The 19,578-nt window shown below is 34.8% G+C and overlaps 1 protein-coding gene across 1 annotated transcript; it reads right to left on the reverse strand.

Moving 5' to 3' along the window:
• Positions 1 to 6,753: 6,753 nt before the first annotated feature.
• On the reverse strand, positions 6,754 to 12,746 carry LOC110895554 (probable peroxygenase 4). Its single transcript, XM_022142879.2, has 6 exons — positions 12,642 to 12,746; positions 12,383 to 12,475; positions 12,189 to 12,274; positions 9,493 to 9,590; positions 7,226 to 7,351; positions 6,754 to 7,128 (listed from the first exon to the last, which is right to left on the reverse strand). Exons 1-6 carry the CDS (start codon positions 12,655 to 12,657, stop codon positions 6,981 to 6,983), a joined length of 567 nt encoding a protein of 188 aa, XP_021998571.1. The 5' UTR covers positions 12,658 to 12,746; the 3' UTR covers positions 6,754 to 6,980.
• Between the last annotated feature and the right edge of the window lie 6,832 nt (positions 12,747 to 19,578).

Here is a 19,578-nt window from a genome sequence, read left to right on the forward strand (position 1 = left end):
TTTACCTCCAAAGGTTTTCATCAATTGCTTATTTTTATCCAAACCTCTAGCATCATTAATTTGCCTCGTTAAGTCTAACCCATGTGCATGTCATGTGATGGGCATCTTGGTCATTTTCTTTCTCATTAACTAAAAGTTTTGGAGAAAAATGATTATTTTTTTTATCCAACCTCATGGAGCAAAACCGAATTCAATTTTAAAACTTTTGTATTACTTTATGTTTATTTATTAGGAATTTCGTTTTAATCCGATTTGAATACTTTATGCTAGTATAAAAAATATATTCTCCATCAGCTCTAATTTCATTAGAAACTTCTACCGCAAAAAATTGCTAAAATATGAAAATTGTGACCAAAACTACGTTAAAAAGTGCTTAAAATGACTAAAACTACATTAAAAATCACTAAAAATATGATTAAAAGTATATTAAAAATGCTACATTAATGAAAGAGTAAAATGCACGGATAGTTCCTATGGTTTTGTAAAATAACACCTATAGTCCCCAACTTTTAGAAATTATACCCGTGGTTTCTGTGGTTTGACAATTTGTTACTCGAATAGTCCCTGGAGTTGATGGACGTTAGTTTTCTCAGTTAAGTTTAAGTTGATGTAAAAAGACTAAATTACCCTTACTAAGAATTTATTTAGTTATTATTTATACACACAAAACAAACAGCTTCTTCTCACCTCTCTAATCCCTATCACCTACGGCTGCCATCACTACCACCATTTACCAACCACCTCCGGTAGCCACCACCTCCGGCGACGAGATTTGAAACCAGCTAACGACCCAGCGAGATCTAACCCACCATCTTCGTCTTCGACAACCGCCCATACCTGTCCGTCACCAATCTGGTCGGAATCTGCTTCTGAAAGTTACAACATGAACAACGCGATAGGGGGGCCATTGCGTCTAAATATTCTCACCGGAGTTCACCGGAATTTAACCAGAAGTCGCCTATTCGCCGGTCCAACGAAAATCAACCAATCAGACATCATTGAATGTCGATCTTACCAAAAAGAACATGCAGAGGGGCAAAACTTACCGAATCTTCGTTGGAACCCTACCTTTTGCTTTAATTTGTTTCTGTTGATGTCGCTACCCAGTTTTTCATCACAACTACCGTCTGAACCCTAGGTCTCTTGGTCGAAACCCTAGATTGAGTCAGTGGAGCCGTTTGAAACTAGCTAACGACCGGCGACGGAAATGAGCCGGTAGGGATGTCTTTTTCAGAGAAGATGAGGGTGGGGATGGGGGTGGTAGGTGGTGGTGTGGGGGTAGGTGTTGGCTGGTGGTGGTGTGGGGGTGGTAGCAGGTGGTGGTTCTGGTGGCGGCAGGTGGTGGTCGGGGTTTGCCTGAGAGAGAGTAGAGATAGTCCGTGTGTGTGTTTTAGAGAGAGTGAGTGAGTGTGTGTTTATGTAGCTATGTATATATTGTTTGTGAATATTTTTTCTTATATTTTAATAAAAGCAGGGTAATTTTGTAATTTCAAATGGACTTACCGGAGAAAACTAACCGCCATCCACTCTAAGGACTATCCGAGTAACAAACTGTCAAACCATAGCTGTAATTTCCAAAAGTTAGAGACTGTATGTGTTATTTTACAAAACCACAAAGACCATTTACTTATAATGAAAACTGCATTAGTAAACATGTTTATTTTTTATCTTGTTTACATCAAGATTAAAACACTTTATGCTTATTTTTAAGCCAATTAATATATGATATAAACCTTTGGAATATGACTTAATTTTAGGTGTATATAATCAACAATATTAAGACTTTGTTGTAACATTCGTCAAAATGGATTTCCCGAAATCCGACCCGTTTTGAAATTCGAACCCTAACCTTGAACCAACGGAAATTCTTCGCGAATTAGATAACCATCGAAAGATTTTTATGATTGATTATCTATAATTAACTATTTATTTTGTTAAAAATAAATAAATAAAATCAATATAGTAATTAATTAATTTATTTACTTAATTTCAAGGTTATCTAGTTAACCTAGTTAGTTATAAGAAATTAAACTTAAACCAAGTTAATTTAACCATTTAATAAAGTCCTTAAAGTTTAGGGACTATTGTGTTTATAATTGAAAGTTAAAAAAAAAACATATATATCTAAACCCTAGTTACCATCCAAACCTGGCAGCCGACATCACCCCTTTTCCCTCCTCCTTCTCTGTGAGACCAGGTCACCGGAATTGATTTCCGGTCGGCTTTCCGTCGACGACCCAACCCAACCACACAATCTCTCTTTCTCACAAACAAACCTGACACCACACTTCCTGCCTCTCACGCAACCCCCCCCCCCCTGTTCGATTGGATCTCCGGCCACCACCATTGCACTGGTGGCGTGCGACGGCGTCGACAGCAGAGAGAGAAAGAGAAAGAGAGAGAGAGCGAGATGAGAAGGAGATCGGAAACAACAAGGACGACGACAGAAGCTCCGGCGTCGTCTACGGCGGCGTGGTTCAGGTCGTCCGGTTCGGTTCGGCTTTCAGACGGTTCGGGTCAACTGTGGCTTCAGACGGTTCGTTTCAGATTCAGGTTAGAATCTGGTTCATTTTTTTGTTGTTGTTTGTCTTTTGTTCATTCAAGTTTCGACTCTAGTTTTGTTTCAGTTTTGATTCGGGTTTGTTTTCAGGTTCGTTTCAACCCGGTTTTTGGTTTGGGCTCGGGTCAACGATGGTCAAACAGTCAACACGGGTCACTCGGTCAAGTTTCGTGTTTCGGGTCTCGTGTCGGGTCGAAGTCAGTCTACTAACAAAATGGTAACCAATTCGAACACGCCTGTAATATTATGTTTTACTCAAACCGAATGTTATATAATTTGTAAACTCGCATAGAAAAATATATACAATTATATTGTTTAGTATACTGTTGAATTTTGAAATTATAGACGACAACTTGCATCGTCGGGATCGTCCAAAAACAGAGGAAACTCTGCCCGTTTTTCGTAAAAACATCCGTGAAACGATACGCGTTTAATTATAGAACCAAACATATCGGATTCGAATAATTTTTATAACAATAATTATAAATGTATACTTATTTTGGCCGCTTTTGAGATTTTAGTTTTTTTTTTAAATCCATTTCTTTTCCTTTAGTTCCAAAATAAACTTTTATAAATTCTATTCTTTTTAAAACCTTTTTATTCCTTAAATTCATTATTTATTTAATCGAGCTTTTGTCTAGAATTCTTTTCTTGTAAGAATCCTTATAAACTGTAAATTATAAAATAAATATTCTTCTCTATTTTATAATAAACTCCTAGAATAATAAACAATTCATTATAATCCCTTTTATAACATTAAGGGTTAATATTAAGATAAATTATCTAAATAAATTAACTTATGTAACTGTTAAATAATGATAAGTTCGTGATATTTTAAATATCTAGGCTAAACACTCCCGTTCGTTCTCTTGAGATTTCGTTTACTCATGCGCCATCGTTTGCCCATATAGGGTGACCTTGTTGTTCCAACCTCCTAATCCTTTACACTCGTCAACGCTTGGATAATCGGAAGGCTTAGCAATTATGTGAGTATACTCGTACTTTTCCCCTTTTTACTTTTACCACTTTTGGGGTGTAACATGTTTACCTATTGAAACTTACACATGAACTTTTGTCTAAACACATGAACATTCCTATAACATGCTTGTATATGTGATGGCTTGATACTTTAAATTTGGGTGATTCTTATGTGTTGAACTTATCATTAACTTCGTACGAGCCAAACCTTGACATATGTAGCGCTATAGGATTAACGACCCGCCTCTACTGAAACTTTGGTTATGTCATGAGCAAGTTGCGTTTTCTTGGTTTGATATGTTAGACACATGCCATATTTAATGTTTATCTTGAATCGCATGCTTGCTATGAGGAATTGTTCACACTTTTATCCTATACTATGTATGTACCAAACTTGTATACTCGCCTTTGCTTTTGCATTGAACTTTATTTTAAACATGTTACAGGTTGAGGATGATGATGCTATGAAAAGAAGTAGCGTTGATGCCTAGATACACATATAGACGTTTAGGTTTAATATGTTGTATCAATTTTGATTATGTTGTTATGTATTTCCTTTGAACTTGTTGTTATTCGTATTTCTTGTATTGTTGACAATTTACTTATGAAATGAAACCGGTTTATTAAATATTGTCACAAATAGCGTTATGAAGTCTCCTGCAATCTTCACACTTCGTTTCATCCCGATGTTTCCGCCATTGGTTGGGGTGTGACATTTGTGTAGCGGAGAAACGCCCAAGGCGTTACCACCCCGCACGTCGGAGCCATGCGGATCAAACCCGCCAACTCACCTTGGCACCTCTCTCCTTAGCCGCTTCAAGCGTTACTGGACTAACGCACCGTCACTCTACACCCTTGTAACGCCCCACAGGCTTCACTCCATGCCCTAATTTTTGAAAAGTGTTGGCACCTGGTGCTTACTCGGAGCATTCACGCCCCATCGGCGCAACTCCGTTACACATAATCTACAAAACTAATGCATGTTAGTTTAAACTTTGACTATTAAAGCAAGTAACCGTTAAGTTATATTTTTTTTATCAATAAGGCCAGTGGGTGTGGCTTAACGCCACCCTGCCACCTCATTGTCCATAGCGCCCCGCGGGTGCCATCGACCACACCGCGGCAGCGAAAGGGGGGCGCCATCAAAAGCTCGCCAACACGTTAACGAGGGGGAATTGCTTTGATCGATGGAGGGTTTGGTCAAAGTTACCGTTGTAACGGTAACATTCAAATAAAAAAATTAATTTTAAACTTTATAAATTTCACCTATAAATACCAAACTTTGTTCCATAATTTTCATCCCTTCTACCTCACTCTTTATTCAAAATCTCTACACTTTTTTTAAGAGTAAATTACAAGTTTTGTCCTTTATGTTTACATCAAATTTCAGGCGCTGTCCTTTTTGCCAAAATCTTACAGGCGGTGTCCTTTACCTTTCAAAATCTTGCATGTTTTGTCCTTTAGGTCAAACCTTTTTTTTTAAATTAATATAAGTTTGTGTTTTATTTATATAAATGTCAACTATATAAAAAATATTAAAAAATTCAACATGGCACCCCAACGCCGCTTGGCAACGCCGCTTCTACGCCCCACTTTTTTAGGGTGGTTTGGTGGAGCCCACACTCGCCACGTGTCGAACAATACCCCAAGCCAAGCTCCCCCACACCCCATCGTCTAACATCAACACTACTTTTTGTATATCAGTTAACATTTATGATTTAGTTCCCTTTATAGTATTTTTATCCACATTTTATGGTCTATAACTTCATACAGATAAAAAGTTATACATTGATTAAGTCGGTTATGGAAAGCTTACCTACTTATTATTTCTCTATTTTCAAAGCTTCGGAGAAAGTTATTAGTGACTTGGAAGCAAAGATTAGAAGGTTTCTCTATGGAGGTTCGGAGAATATCAAGAAGATGCATTGGGTCTCGTGGGAGGTCGCGGCTTCTCCCATCGCCAGTGGGGGTCTTGAGTTAAGCTGGTTACGTGATTCGAATGTTGCTTTACTTGCAAAATGGGTATGGAGGTATCAAACAGAGCCGAACAATATCTGGATGAGGGCCATTAAATCCCTGCACTACCATAAAAAAAGGTTTGTCTCCGCTTCCGGTTAACGGGTCCCGTAATGGAATTTGGAAAGTTATTGTGAGGGTTATTGATAAGATCAAGGTTCAAGGAGTTGGTTTTAATCAGCTCGTCTGTGGGAAGATTGGTAACGACAAAGATATCAGGTTTTGGATTGACCCGTGGTTGGAGCCGATGCCTCTTGAGAAAGTTAAAAAATGTAGGGTTGCGGATAGGCTGTCTTCTCAGGTTAGCTCTGCAGCGCTCGTTTGGAACTGGTCTAGGCGTCTGTCTTCGGAGGAGGAGTTGCCGGAATTTAGTGAGTTATCTCATCTGATCGAATATGTGAGTTTATCTTCCTGTCCTGATAAATGGGAATGGAGTGGAGGTAGGCAAAAGGTGTTTTCGGTTAAAGCTGTAAAAGAATTTTTGGATAGCGGAAAATATTACAGCAGCAGGTTAGTTATCAGATGGTCCAAGTGGGTCCTTAAAAAATGCAACGTATTCATGTGGATAACACTGTTAGATCGTATCCCTTCCATCACAGGTCTTCGATCGAGGAATTGTTTGTTTGGTGATGACATGTGTGTTATGTGCGAAGACAGAATATAATCGACTGACCATTTGTTTTACGCTTGTCCGGTGGCGTCTAACATCTGCAACCAAATTAGTGGTTGGTGCAAAGTTAGTCCCTTTTTTTTCAGTTAGAGATATCATCAACGCTTCAGAATTCAGCAACCTGGGATTTATAGGAAAAAGGGTGTTTCAAGATATTTTGTATGTGGCTTGTTGGTGCATTTGGAAGGCTAGGAACAATAAGCGGTTCTCAAACGCTGACATTAGAGTTGAGGATATCATGCAGAATATTAAATCTCTTGGGTTTTTGTGGTATAGGAACCGTTCTGAAGATAGAAATTTATCTTGGGATATGTGGTGTAAATTTGTATTTTTGTAGTTGCTATTTGTGTCGCTCCCGGTTCGAGGAGTTTTGGCATTTGTGAATAAAGTATACCTTAAAAAAAGATAAAAAGTTATACCCATTTTAAATTTGAACCATTTTCTAGAAAACATAGAGTTCTATTTTGTATTGCGTGGCTTCAATTCATATTTTCCACGAAAATGACATTTTTTACAACAATAACAATAATAAAGCGAATGAAGATGACTAGAGTCAACGAAACCTTGGTTACGTCAACCATTCAACCTAGCACTTATCTATAAATTTCAACCGTACAATCAAGACTGTTTACACTTAAAATCACACAATAATTCCCTTTATGCTCGTGTCTTTAAAAAATAAAATCTACAACCATACCATTTAAGCAGTTTTGAGCAGTCTAATGTACCATCTTCGACATATGCCAATTCTAGAGTTCATTTGTGTTTCTTCTTGGCCGTTTCGGCTGCCATTTTTTCAAACAAACTTCCATCATAAACAGCTTTAATGGTATCCTTTTCCAATAATCCATTTTTGTCCTTAGCCAAGTAGTACAATGTCTTCCATTCTGTGAGACCTGCAATCCTACAAATGAAGTATATGTTCTCAAGTTTTATTAAGATTTAATTAACTAAAAACACAGATATATAATTAAAAATAAGATTTAGTCACGTGTTCCTACCATCCTCCATAATCTTTGGGTTCTCGATTTCCTTTGAGAAATTCATCCAATTCGTCTGCTGTCAAAGCCTCTGGATTTGTCCTCGCATACTTTTGAAATATCTCCTCAAACTTTGAAGGAACAAACCTTAGTCAAACATGAAAAGCATATTTCATTATTTAGATTTGATTTATACACGATATGAGTTTGGGTTTTATATTCATCTATCATCTATATTGTTGAAAATATCTATTTTAAAAGTACTAATTCATAGTTATCTGCAAGACTGCAACCAATAGGCAATTGAAACATCTAATTTTGATTATTGTTGTAGATCAACTTTTGTTACGGACGAGTTATGAATGTTAATACAATTATGCTTATTTTATATTACACAACTCATTTCGAAACATGATCCTAAATATCATCTTAATTCCTAACAAAGACACATTTTATCTTGTGTGTATTTATTTATGTTTTTAGAGCATAGGGACTCATCCCGTTTTCCTCATATACCCCTATATGCCACATTAGCATCACTTCAGCATTCTTGCTATTTTTCTCATTTTCCTCATTTTTTTACGAAACCATCCCACTTTCCCCAATTTCTCCATTAATACACACACAAAGACTAAGTGTAAATAGGAAACCATGTTGAGATGATAAAACTCGATGTAACAAGCCATTTTATTTTACACAATTTTTTGGGCATATAATTTATATATTTTCAAGCTTTTTGAGTAAAAACAACCAAAAAGCGCCCATGGATTTTTTTTAAATATGTTTCTTATGTAACAGATATATAACACTAAACAACATCGTTTGGTTACTTATGTAATTAAAAAACATATATCTTTTAAAAAAACCGCTCAACTTTTTTTTTCCAGAAAACGATTGAATATATATATGTTACATTGTATAAAAAATGGCTAGTCACATAGGGTTTTCTAGGTTTTTCTTATCTCAAGTGGGTTTTCTAGGTAACCCTCTTCTATATACATATACACACTAGGGAACACTAAAAAATTGGGAACTGAGGAACACTTTTAAAAATTCAACTTAACGTGTTAAAAGTCAACTTTTTCTATTAAAAAATTCAGTGCTTTTCCTTTTAAATACATGTAGAAAGATTTTTAATAATAAAAATAAAAAATATAAAAAAATGTTTAAAAAATATATCTTATAAAATTAATTTAACATGTTAAAAATCAATTTTTTTATTTTTTTTGTTCAGCGCTTTTCCTTATAAATGTGGGTAGAAACTATTCCAATAAAAATCATTTTTGCTAAAAAAATAAGCCTTTTTTAACTGTTTTTTTATAGGTAAGGTTTCATGTATAAAGGGTAAAATTCTTAAGAAGGTTAAGAAGCCATAGTGATTAGACATATGGTAATTATTAAAATTAAGGGTGAATGGTAGAAGAGTAGATTAGACAATTATTCATTTATGATAAAAACACTATGGACTAAAACATACGGTTGAAACATATTTGTGTATGTATCCATATGATACTACTATTAAAGATAAAAAAATGTTCTTTATTGTTGTGTTATTTAAAATAAAAACAATTACATATAAAAAAGATGGGGGGAAACTGCGTTTGGGTTTATGAATTTAAGACACACCGAAATTACATTTATACTTCTATGCCATTAAATCAATTACTAAAAGTTAAACACAATCTATAAAAATGTCATTAATCAATCTCATCTATCTAAAATTACAATCTAATGGTTAATAAGTCTCTTTAGACTTCTAGTGAAAAACACCATTTGGAGACTAACTCTATAATATATATATATATATATATATATATATATATATATATATATATATATATATACAGAAAAAGTATATCCTACATTACGGCTTAACGTACTTCACGTACAACAACGTGCGTGATTTGTTCTATAACATGCGTGATTAATGTTTTCAATACGCGTGATTATTGTGTTTCAACAAGCGTGATTTTGGATTTTTGAATTATAACGTGCGTGATTTTAAAATGAACGTGCGTAATTACCTGTCGTACGTGATGTACGTTAAGCCGTAATGTACGTTAACCTTCCTCTCTCTCTCTCTATATATATATATATGTGGGTGTGTGTATGTATGTATATGTGTGTGTATGTGTGTGTGCGCTTTAATTGGTGATCACTAGTTAGTGATTAAATTTGGGTTCCCAAGACCAAGAGAAAGAGAATGGTGCTCCCTGTCGGGCTGTTTTTCCTCCACTTCCACTTTGTATACTCTTATAGAAATAAACGAAAGATAAGAGATGTGATACCTTCCATGACTATCATAGACCCCCGAGTCACTACCATGTTTGCCCATTGTTATGTTTAGAATGTTGATCGGGAATAGTAGATTAGGATACCTTTTTCCCTGTTCCAAACAAACATAAAATCCTTGAAGCTTATAATTCTTCACGTAAAGATACCTTCTCTTTTATGTAAACCTTGAATTTCTTATAACTAATTATTAATTAATCTTTTCATCTTAGGAAATCATTACTCATCACCTTTTAACAATATAGTTACTTAAAAAATGAACCATGGGTGGCTAGCAAAGTCTCTTGGCTGAGGTGACTATAAGATTTAAGGCTTATAATCTAGTTTAAATTGTTATATAAAAGGGAAATTGGACTTTAACAATCTTTACTTTGACTCATTGGATGGCATTTTTCTCAAGATACTCTAAACTTCAAACTATTTTCTTCTACTGAGGTTTTTTTTTCTTTCTAATTGAGGTCTAATCTAGTTAGTTCTTTTATGGCGTGGACGATGATTTGGATGTTGGAGCAGTCTCTCTCTCTCTCACCCCCACTGTAATCACCACCACTACACCAGACCGCCACCACCACCAAAATAGATCTCCGATGCCACAACACCACCTAACTCTAGTAACCCCACCACCTAACTCCAGTAACCCCACCACCTAACTCCGGCTACCACCACCTAACTACTATCACCACCATATTACACCGCCACCATTTTCTTCACCACCGTCACCATCCTCAGCCACCGTTGCCATCACCACCATATCTAACCCTTCTATCTTTCAAACAGAGATCTATGAATGCCTATAAACGAAGATTAATGTGTGAACCAAATTGGTGACCAAGGTTGGAAACGAACGAAATGGGTTAAGGGTAACTAAGGGATGCAAGGTTTCGATCAGAGTTGTAGGTAGAGTTGTAGGTGGTGAAGAAGCTGGCCAGAAAAAGATAATGTTTAAGAGGGTGGTGGTAGCCGGAATCAACCAAGGGGCGCTGCTGGTTGTTCTGCAGATGGTCGAAGATGGTGGTTCTTCAGTTATGGTTGGTTCAAACGGTGGGGAACGAGATGGGTTAAGGGTAACTAAGAGATGCAAGGTTTCGATCAGAGTTGTAGGTGGTGAAGAAGCTGGCCAGAAAAATATAATGTTTGAGAGGGTGGTGGTAGACGGAATCAACCAAGGGGCGGTGGTGGTTGTTCTGCAGATGGTCGAAGATGGTGGTTGTTCAGTTATGGTTGGTTCAAACGATGGGGCGGTGTGGTCCAGTGTGGAAGTGGTGGGTCTTCATGGGAGAGAAAAAGGGCGCAAGGGTAAGTTGGGATCGGGTGTTCCACACCATCGTCCATGTCATGTCATAAAAAATTGGGCTGAGGAATTTTTTTAGTTGTGATAAATGTCGGCCAATATGTAAAAGTTAGAATTACTAAAATCTAATATCACTGTATCAAAAAGACTTTAAATTATAACAATTAACAAATAAATTATACTTCTTTTATTTTTATTATTTTATCTTGAAAAAATATCATTTTATTTAAGCTTATATCTTTACATAATAATTAATTTATGTCTTTACATAATAAATGAAATTATTTAGTCAAAAAAATCATATTTGATCAATTAGGAAATATGAAAATTATTTTAGGTTATTTGCTCAGCGCAAATTATGATCTAATCTTCTTGGTTAGCAGGGGTATTTGTGAGGTCTCAAGATTTTTCAATAACGATTCACATGGTTACACTAAAAAGTAAATTACTTTTTAGTGTTCTACTTAATATAAAATCTCTTTCACTTTTTATGAAAATGTAAACAAATGTTTTCACTTTGATTTAAAACATCCATTAAGATCATGTAATCTGGGCTAACACCCTTGACCATGTAATCAGTTTTAAAACGGTTGTAATCAGGTTGATGGGTTGTACCATTATTATCATTATTTTAATTAGATCGAGGAATCAACTTGTTTTTATGCAACCAAACTATAACACAACTCATATATTTATGTGAGTCTGCCTGTTTTTTTAACCCAACTTGGCTAACCCAAAATATGATTAAATCTAGGAATTATCATCTCCCCTTTGAATTGGTATAGTTAAATTGGTTATCACATACATAATGCCCCTTCGAGGCGGTGCTTAACGCCCCCTTCGTTGACATGTTTAATTTTATTCAAATTAACTAAAATTAAATTGTAACTTTAACAACATAATTTTTGTTACTACTATTTATAACCTTTCAATTTGTTTACGTTGTGTTTAACCTATTTACAACATGATAACAACCCATTTATAACTTTGATAATAACCCATCAACTCATTTTAATCCGCTAATTCGTTTGCACACTTAGATAACAGAATTACACTAGTCATGTTTGAACCACACAGTTTAAGCTTGTTCGATGACTATGACACATTTTTAACCAAAAGATCAAGATTTTGAGAGCTGAAGGAGTTGTGACCGGAGAGTAAACCTTTAAAAGTTAAGGATCCCAAAATATAAGACGAGTTTTTTTTTTTTTTTGTAATTTTTTTATATTTTTAGGACCTTAAAGCGAATTCTAAAAGCACAAAATCACACAACTCCAAACAATTCCAACAAAAAATTCGAGAGCTTGAAAGCCGAGGGAGTTGTAATCGGAGATTCAGAATCAAATACGAGTAAATCATAAAGAAATACGAAAAAAATAACAGGATATAAATTATACATACGGGGCGAGTTTTGCGGCTAAGACTGACATTGATGTAAACTGCAGCAATTGTGGATAACAAAATACCACTCCCAATTGCTCGAAACCCTGTATAAAAATAACAATTAAAATTTACGAAATTGTTAGAAACTGTTGCTCAAAAGTACGAAAGTCTCACATACTTGGATTCATTACAAAAATCAAATTGAAGCGAACCTTGAAAAGTTTCCCAAGGGTAAATCACACCATCATTGTTACGATCAAAGAAAGCAGCGTGTTTTTTTAACACGTTTTGATCACTATCGTTTGCTGCATTCATTTACGAACCATGGAAAAAAATTATTGGTGTAAAATAGAGGAGAAGTAACAATTGTCGCTAAAAAAAGGAACCATCAATTGGAGCGATTTAATTCGCATTTATGATGTAGAAAAATGAAATGAAATGGAAATTAAGGTCAATAACTGATTATAATACCTTCATTATCAGCCATAGATGGATGTTTTGTTTGATTATTACGGCTAATATGTGTAACAGATGATGAAAAATTGTGTTGTGTAAGGATTAAAGTTGTGTGAAGTTGGGAGATTTTATAGTGGATTGCTTTATCATAAATAAGAATAATTTGTAGGGATACAATGTTGGGAGATGTTGTATGAGAATACTGTACACATTAAATATTTTTTTAACTAACTAAAATTCTTTTTTTGTTTTAACTAACTAAGGTGCTGTTTGGCAACATCTGAATGGTTAAGTGCTGAACCACTAAGAGGTCTAAACCATTAAGTGTTGAATCAGTAAAATGTCTAAACTATTAAGAGCATGTATAATGTTTAATCATTCAGAGGCAAATGTCTAACCAATTCAGATTAGAGATCTTAACCATTCAGACTCTGTATAAATCTTAACCATTCAGAGGCAAATGTCTGTACCATTCAGACATCTGCTCGTGAAACAAACAGTCTGAACCATTACGTGTTGAACCAGTAAGAGGTCTGAACCATTAAGAGTCTCATTAAGAGGTAAACAAACAGTCCCTGACATTTTTACGCAACTGATTGCGATACCGTCACAAATATTTCGTAATTTCTTTTCCTTTCAATATCTAACTACAAATCTTTTATTATTTAACTTCATTAATTCTTACTTCAGTACTAAAAACCAATGAATCGAACATTACGATTTTTGGGTTTTCTCTTTTGTTTGGCACTCACACAACGCACGGGGTTTGTAGTAACTAGTTGATATTATTTTATCAGTGGATTTGTAGCATAAACATTGTTTACTATACTCTATTCAACTCATTAAATGTTTTGAATTTTCTTTATCAACTTATTTATTTGAGTAAAATTCGATTTTGCTTTTTGAGATTTGACAAAAAATAATCATTTTCCTTCAAAATATTAAAACATCGATTTACCTTCAAAAAAAAAAAAAAACCATGTGTTGTTTCATTTAATAGACACTAGGTTATAACCCCATGTATTACACGGGTTGAATAAATAAATTTTATATACTAAATAATAAAATAATTTAGTGAGTCGAAGATTTATTTCCCCTCTTATTTCCCCTCTTATTTCACTCTCTTTCAGATTATATACCTATGCGGACACGTAGTTGAATCAATGAAATATTAAATAGTTAGTAATAAGAAGAGAAAATAAAAGAAATGAAATATTAAAGTATATAAAGTATACTTGTTGTCTCTAAATACTGATGTAACCAGGTTTATAACTCAGGTTCAAACTCTAGATATATAATAAAACTAATTAAGTTATATCTTCATCAAACAAAAAAAATATATATATTTCAAACTTTGTGGTTTTACAATATTTTCAAAAGTTATTTTACTTATTACAAAAAAAAAACACAAATTGACCTTATTAGTTATTACTAAGGATGTTCACAATTGATTTAAAACCGCGAAACCGATCAAAATGGTCATCGGTTTGATTTCACGGCTGGGTTTATTATTAACTTTCGATTTATGTATTAAGTTTACTAATATATTACTTCCGGATTCAAATTTAAAATTTTAATTAAAAAATTAATAATATCTTATTACAAAAAACGTATGTAGTTACTAAATATATTTATTTTATTCAACCCGTGTAATACACAGGGTTCTAACCTGGTTAATATTATAAATGAGAAGTATGCATTAAATTTAAAATAAATAATAATTATCTATAGTTAAGTAAAGAGATTAAACAAAATAATATTTGGTAGGAGAGTTATCTTTAATTAATTAGAAGAGATTAAACTAAATAATATTTAGTAGGAGAGTTATCTATAATTAGTTAGAAGAGATTAAATTAATAGTAATTATCCATAAGATATTAAACTAAATAATATTTAATAGGATGATTATCTATAATTAATTATTAATTAAAAAAGATTAAACTGAAATAACAATTATCTATAAGAGAATGCCTAATATAATGACAAGTGTCCCTAATATGGTTTCTTTTATTATATGTATAGATATAGATTTTGGGGAAGGTTCATTTGAGAAGAAATTTAATGTGAGAAGAAAAAGAAGAAATGGCATAATAGTAAAATACAATTTCATTTATAACTCATATCATTAATTTGTAACTCTTTAATTAATTAGTCAACTAATCATTAATTATCCTACATATAATCTACAAAACCTACACATATCAAAATTTTCCTACATATACCCTACACATTATAGAATTTTATCATACACAGTCGAAATTTATCCTACACACCTCGAAATATATTCTATACAACTCGTAATTTATCCTACACAACTAGTAATTTATTCTACACTTTAAATTAAGTTGTTTTTTAATTTGAAAAAAGTATATATTTTGAAAAGGAGTTACAAATTTAATTTAGTTAGTTATTAAAGAGGAAGAATACAAATTAATGTTTTTTGTAAGTTTACCAATATACCCTTATATTAACATTACATGCAAATATTAAATGAAGTAAAATGAAGCATTCTTATTGGTTGAAACTTCTTCTTTTTTCTTCTTACAAAAAAAATTCTTCTCATTTGAACCCTCCACTATAGATTTTAGTCATTTTCTTTTATATCCGTTGTTTTTATTTTCTTGGAATTTCGCATTAATCCGACTTGAATACTTTTCGAATTGTATATACACACACACGTTCTTCAACTTCCCTAATTTCATTAAAATTGTTGCCGGAAAATATTGACTAAAACTGCATTAAAAAGCGATGCAAAAATGACCAAAGCTGCATTAAGTATTGCTACAAAAATGTGACTAAAACTGCTTTAAAAAGTGCTGCAAAAATGACCAAAACTACATTAGAACTAATTACATTCCAAAAAACTGAATTGTTAAGCATTCATAGAACCAGTTAGTCAGTTACATGACAACCTTATTTAATGCATTGCAACTTGTTACATTCCAAAACAATGAACTACAAAGAAGTTAACTCTTTGTTTGAGGTAAATTCGATTTTGCTACTTAAGGTTTGACAAAAAATACCATTTGAAGATTACAAATATCCATTTACTTCCAAAGGTTTCCATCAATTGCTTATTTTTATCCAAACCTTTAGCATCATTCATTTGCCTTATTAAGTCTAACCCATGTGCATGTCATGTCATGGGCATCTTGGTCATTTTCTTTCTCATTAACTAAAAGTTTTGGAGAAAAATGATTATTTTTTTATCCAACCTCATGGAGAAAAACCGAATTCAATTTTAAAACTTTTGTATTACTTTATGTTTATTTATTTATAATTTCGTTTTAATCCGATTTGAATAATTTATGCTAGTATAAAAAATATATTCTTCATCATCTCTAATTTCATTAGAAACTTCTACTGCAAAAAAGTTGCTAAAATATGAAAATTGTGACCAAAACTACATTCAAACGACTAAAGCTTTGTGGCGTGTCTAGGAGTAAAGAAAAGCTAGGAGTAACGGAGTAGCAGTTAACTCTTAGCAAGGACGGAATTTTACGATTAAATGGACGAATATGGGTTCCAATTTATGGAGGACTACGAGATGTTATCCTCCAGGAAGCCCATAGTTCCAAATATTCTGTTCACCCTGGAGCTGATAAAATGTATCAGGATCTAAAGGCAAATTATTGGTGGATAGGCTTGAAACAGTCTGTAGCCGCATATGTAGCCAAATGCTTGACTTGTGCGCAAGTCAAAGCTGAGCATCAAAAGCCGTCAGGCTTGCTACAACAGCTTGAACTTCCCGAATGGAAGTGGGAGTGTGTGACTATGGATTTTATTACCAAGTTACCCAAGACGAGTAAAGGAAATGATACAATATGGGTTATAGTGGATAGACTGACTAAGTCAGCACATTTCTTACCCATCAAGGAGACTTATAGCTCCGACATGTTAGCCCAGTTATACGTTGATAAGATTGTAGCCTTGCATGGCATACCTATGTCTATTATCTCTGACAGAGATACTAGATACACGTCGCATTTTTGGAAAAGTTTCCAGCAATCTCTGGGCACACGTTTGAATTTTAGTACGGCTTACCATCCTCAGACAGACGGTCAGAGTGAGCGTACTATTCAAACGTTAGAAGACATGCTGCGTGCATGTGCTATCGATTTGGGTGGTAGTTGGGATAAGAACCTACCACTAATCGAATTCTCCTACAACAATAGCTACCATACCAGCATAAAGGCTGCGCCTTTCGAGGCATTATACGGTAGGAAGTGTAGATCGCCCGTTTGTTGGGCGGAAGTCGGAGATGTTCAATTATCAGGACCAGAGATAGTCTTCGAGACGACGGACAAAATTGTCTAGATTCGAGACCGTCTCAAAGCTGTCCGAGATAGGCAGAAAAGTTACGCAGATCCAAAGCGTAAAGATTTTCACTTCGAGGTAGGTGAAAAAGTGTTGCTTAAAGTATCACCCTGGAAGGGGGTGATGCGTTTCGATAAGAAAGGCAAACTAAGCCCGAGATACATAGGACCTTTCGAGGTTATCGAACGTGTCGGGTCAGTTGCCTATAAGTTAAACTTACCGGAGGAGCTCAATGGAATTCACAATGTGTTCCACATCTGCAATCTGAAGAAGTGCTTCGCTGATGAATCACTGGTAATACCCCATACAGATGTGCACATAGATGATAGCTTAAAATTTGTGGAAAAACCTTTGTCGATTGAAGATCGACAGGTAAAGAAGCTTCGAAGGAAGCATGTACCTATTGTTAAGGTCAAATGGGATGCCCGTAGAGGTCCCGAATTCACGTGGGAGGTTGAAGCCACGATGAAAGAAAAATACCCTTATTTGTTTCAGTAAATCTCGGGTCGAGATTTATTTTAAGGGGGCGAGGATGTAACACCTCGAAATTTTGTGTCCAATAATGTGTTGACACGTGTCATGAGTTTACACGTGGCATTAAATAATAAATAAAGGACTAAAGTTGACAAGCCTTGAAAGTATGTAAATTCGAGGGTTAAAAATGTCAGCGAGGGGTAAATATACTGTATAGTAGCCCTAAATGATGCTCGTACCTTCAAACGAATAAATCATGGATCGTACGGAGCGAAATGCGGAAGAAAGTGAGAGATTACAAACTACAGGGGTTAAATGTGTCAACATGTTTAATTTATACCTCTGAGTGACCCTTTGACGAACCCGAGACTTTGTAACAGTAAAATACGCTCACTAGAATAAACGATATGAATTTCGCAAAGTTCCGTTTTAAAACGAGAAAGTTATGATCAAATTCGTATGCGAGGGGTTAAAAGCGTCAACAATAAAAGCTAAGGCTTTTCGGGTAGTAATTAAACTAACCGGGGACTTAACGGCACGGGTAAAAGTCACAAGGCCCTTATTCGTAAATAATCGAGGGCCAAATCTCAAAGTTACCTCTTCGAAACCGAAAGGTCAGGCTAATCATGACGAAAGATTTGAAAATCTTGGTTTACAGGCCTCAGGCGGGCCGCGTGAGTTAAACAAGAAAGCTAATGCGGGCCGCGAGCCCCCTGCAGATTCGTTTACTGACTTAAGGATTAAGGCGGCCCGCGTAAGCCTAGCCTGAATCCTAATGCGGGCCGCGTGACAGTCCCAGATGCAGAAAACATGGGCAGATTCACTGTTTGAGCTTGTGAACGATCTTGTGTGCATTAATTAAAGCATGGGCGCCCTCTACATGTTCCCTAGCACTATAGGACACCTGCTGATCATCCATGAACCATTGTAGGTTGAGTTGTAATGATCTTGAGCTAAGTTTTTCACTATAAAAGGCAAGGTAGTGTTCCATTGTTCAACACACCTCAAACCTGCCTTCTTGATCATTTCTGAAGCTCTCAAGAATTCTTCTAACATCACTAGTCGTGCACCAAGTTTCTGTAAGTATGCCAACCCTTTTATGGCATAGTTTTTGCATAGTTTAGCTTAAAAGTCAATCCGTCGTAATTAACGATTGACTTTACGATAAATCACAAATGGTCCAGTGGTTTGTCGAATCAAAGGTAGCTATATGTTGGTAATCATATGGGCTTTAAACCCCTAAAAGGGCACCCTCTGATTCCCACTCTAACTAGTCCGAATGTCGAGTCAAACGTGCTTAGAAAAAGTCAACAGAAATGCTATTTTGCGATTTTATGCATAATCAGTAATGTAGATGGTGTGTAACCTGTTTTGACACTCATAAAACATGATAATAGGTAAATTAACTAGTCTAAGCTTGTTTGATCCGACCATTTACTGTTTTGACCCGGTTCGGAGCCGAAAGTCGCAAAACTTTGACTTTTGCTTTGACTTCAGTTCTGACCCGTTAAAGTAAGATTTAGATATGCCTTAGGACTCTCTTAGGACCAGGTTACATGATGGTATAACCCTCTGTGACCGGTTCGTTGTTTGTCCGAGTCTTTTACACCTTTCCGTTAAATGCTTAAAAGTTGACTGTAACGCCCTTTTTTAATTTAAAACGAGAATTTCGGACACGTGAAAGGACCATAACCTTGGTTACTGATTTCTAAGCATGTCCCTAAAATTTCACGTCAATCCGAGGTCCAGAATAGGAGTTATGCTAAATAGCGCAAATTACGGAAACTTTAGTAATTAAATAGCGCAATTAGCATAACGCCTATCTAGGCCCAGATTTCGACACCAAACATTTTACACACTGATGTAAAATAATATTTTGGGATTTTTAAAGATTTTTAATTATTTTTAACCTGCTCATAACCTGCGGTTATGGAAACGGTTCGGTAAAATACCGAATATACCCTTTTCGGCCATAACTTGAGTTCTACAAGGTCTTTGACCCGATTCCAGTTGCTACTGATTTTAAATAATAAATAAAGTATTTTGGACTTTATAAACTGTTCGGGAAACTCATATTTCCTGTAGAACTCAGAAACCTCTTTTATAATCTTTAAAAAGACCGAAATACCCCTACGGGGCATAAAATGGATTTAAACTCGTT

This window comes from Helianthus annuus, chromosome 12 (assembly GCF_002127325.2).
Source record: "Helianthus annuus cultivar XRQ/B chromosome 12, HanXRQr2.0-SUNRISE, whole genome shotgun sequence".
Taxonomy (NCBI): domain Eukaryota; kingdom Viridiplantae; phylum Streptophyta; class Magnoliopsida; order Asterales; family Asteraceae; genus Helianthus; species Helianthus annuus.

Coding starts and splice junctions, on each gene's coding strand:
- LOC110895554 (XM_022142879.2), bottom strand. Junction 9,591..12,188: donor TTAGCCGCAAAACTCGCCCC/GTATGTATAATT, acceptor TGTTTGGAACAG/GGAAAAAGGTATCCTAATCT. Junction 7,352..9,492: donor GTCTATGATAGTCATGGAAG/GTATCACATCTC, acceptor TGTTTGACTAAG/GTTTGTTCCTTCAAAGTTTG.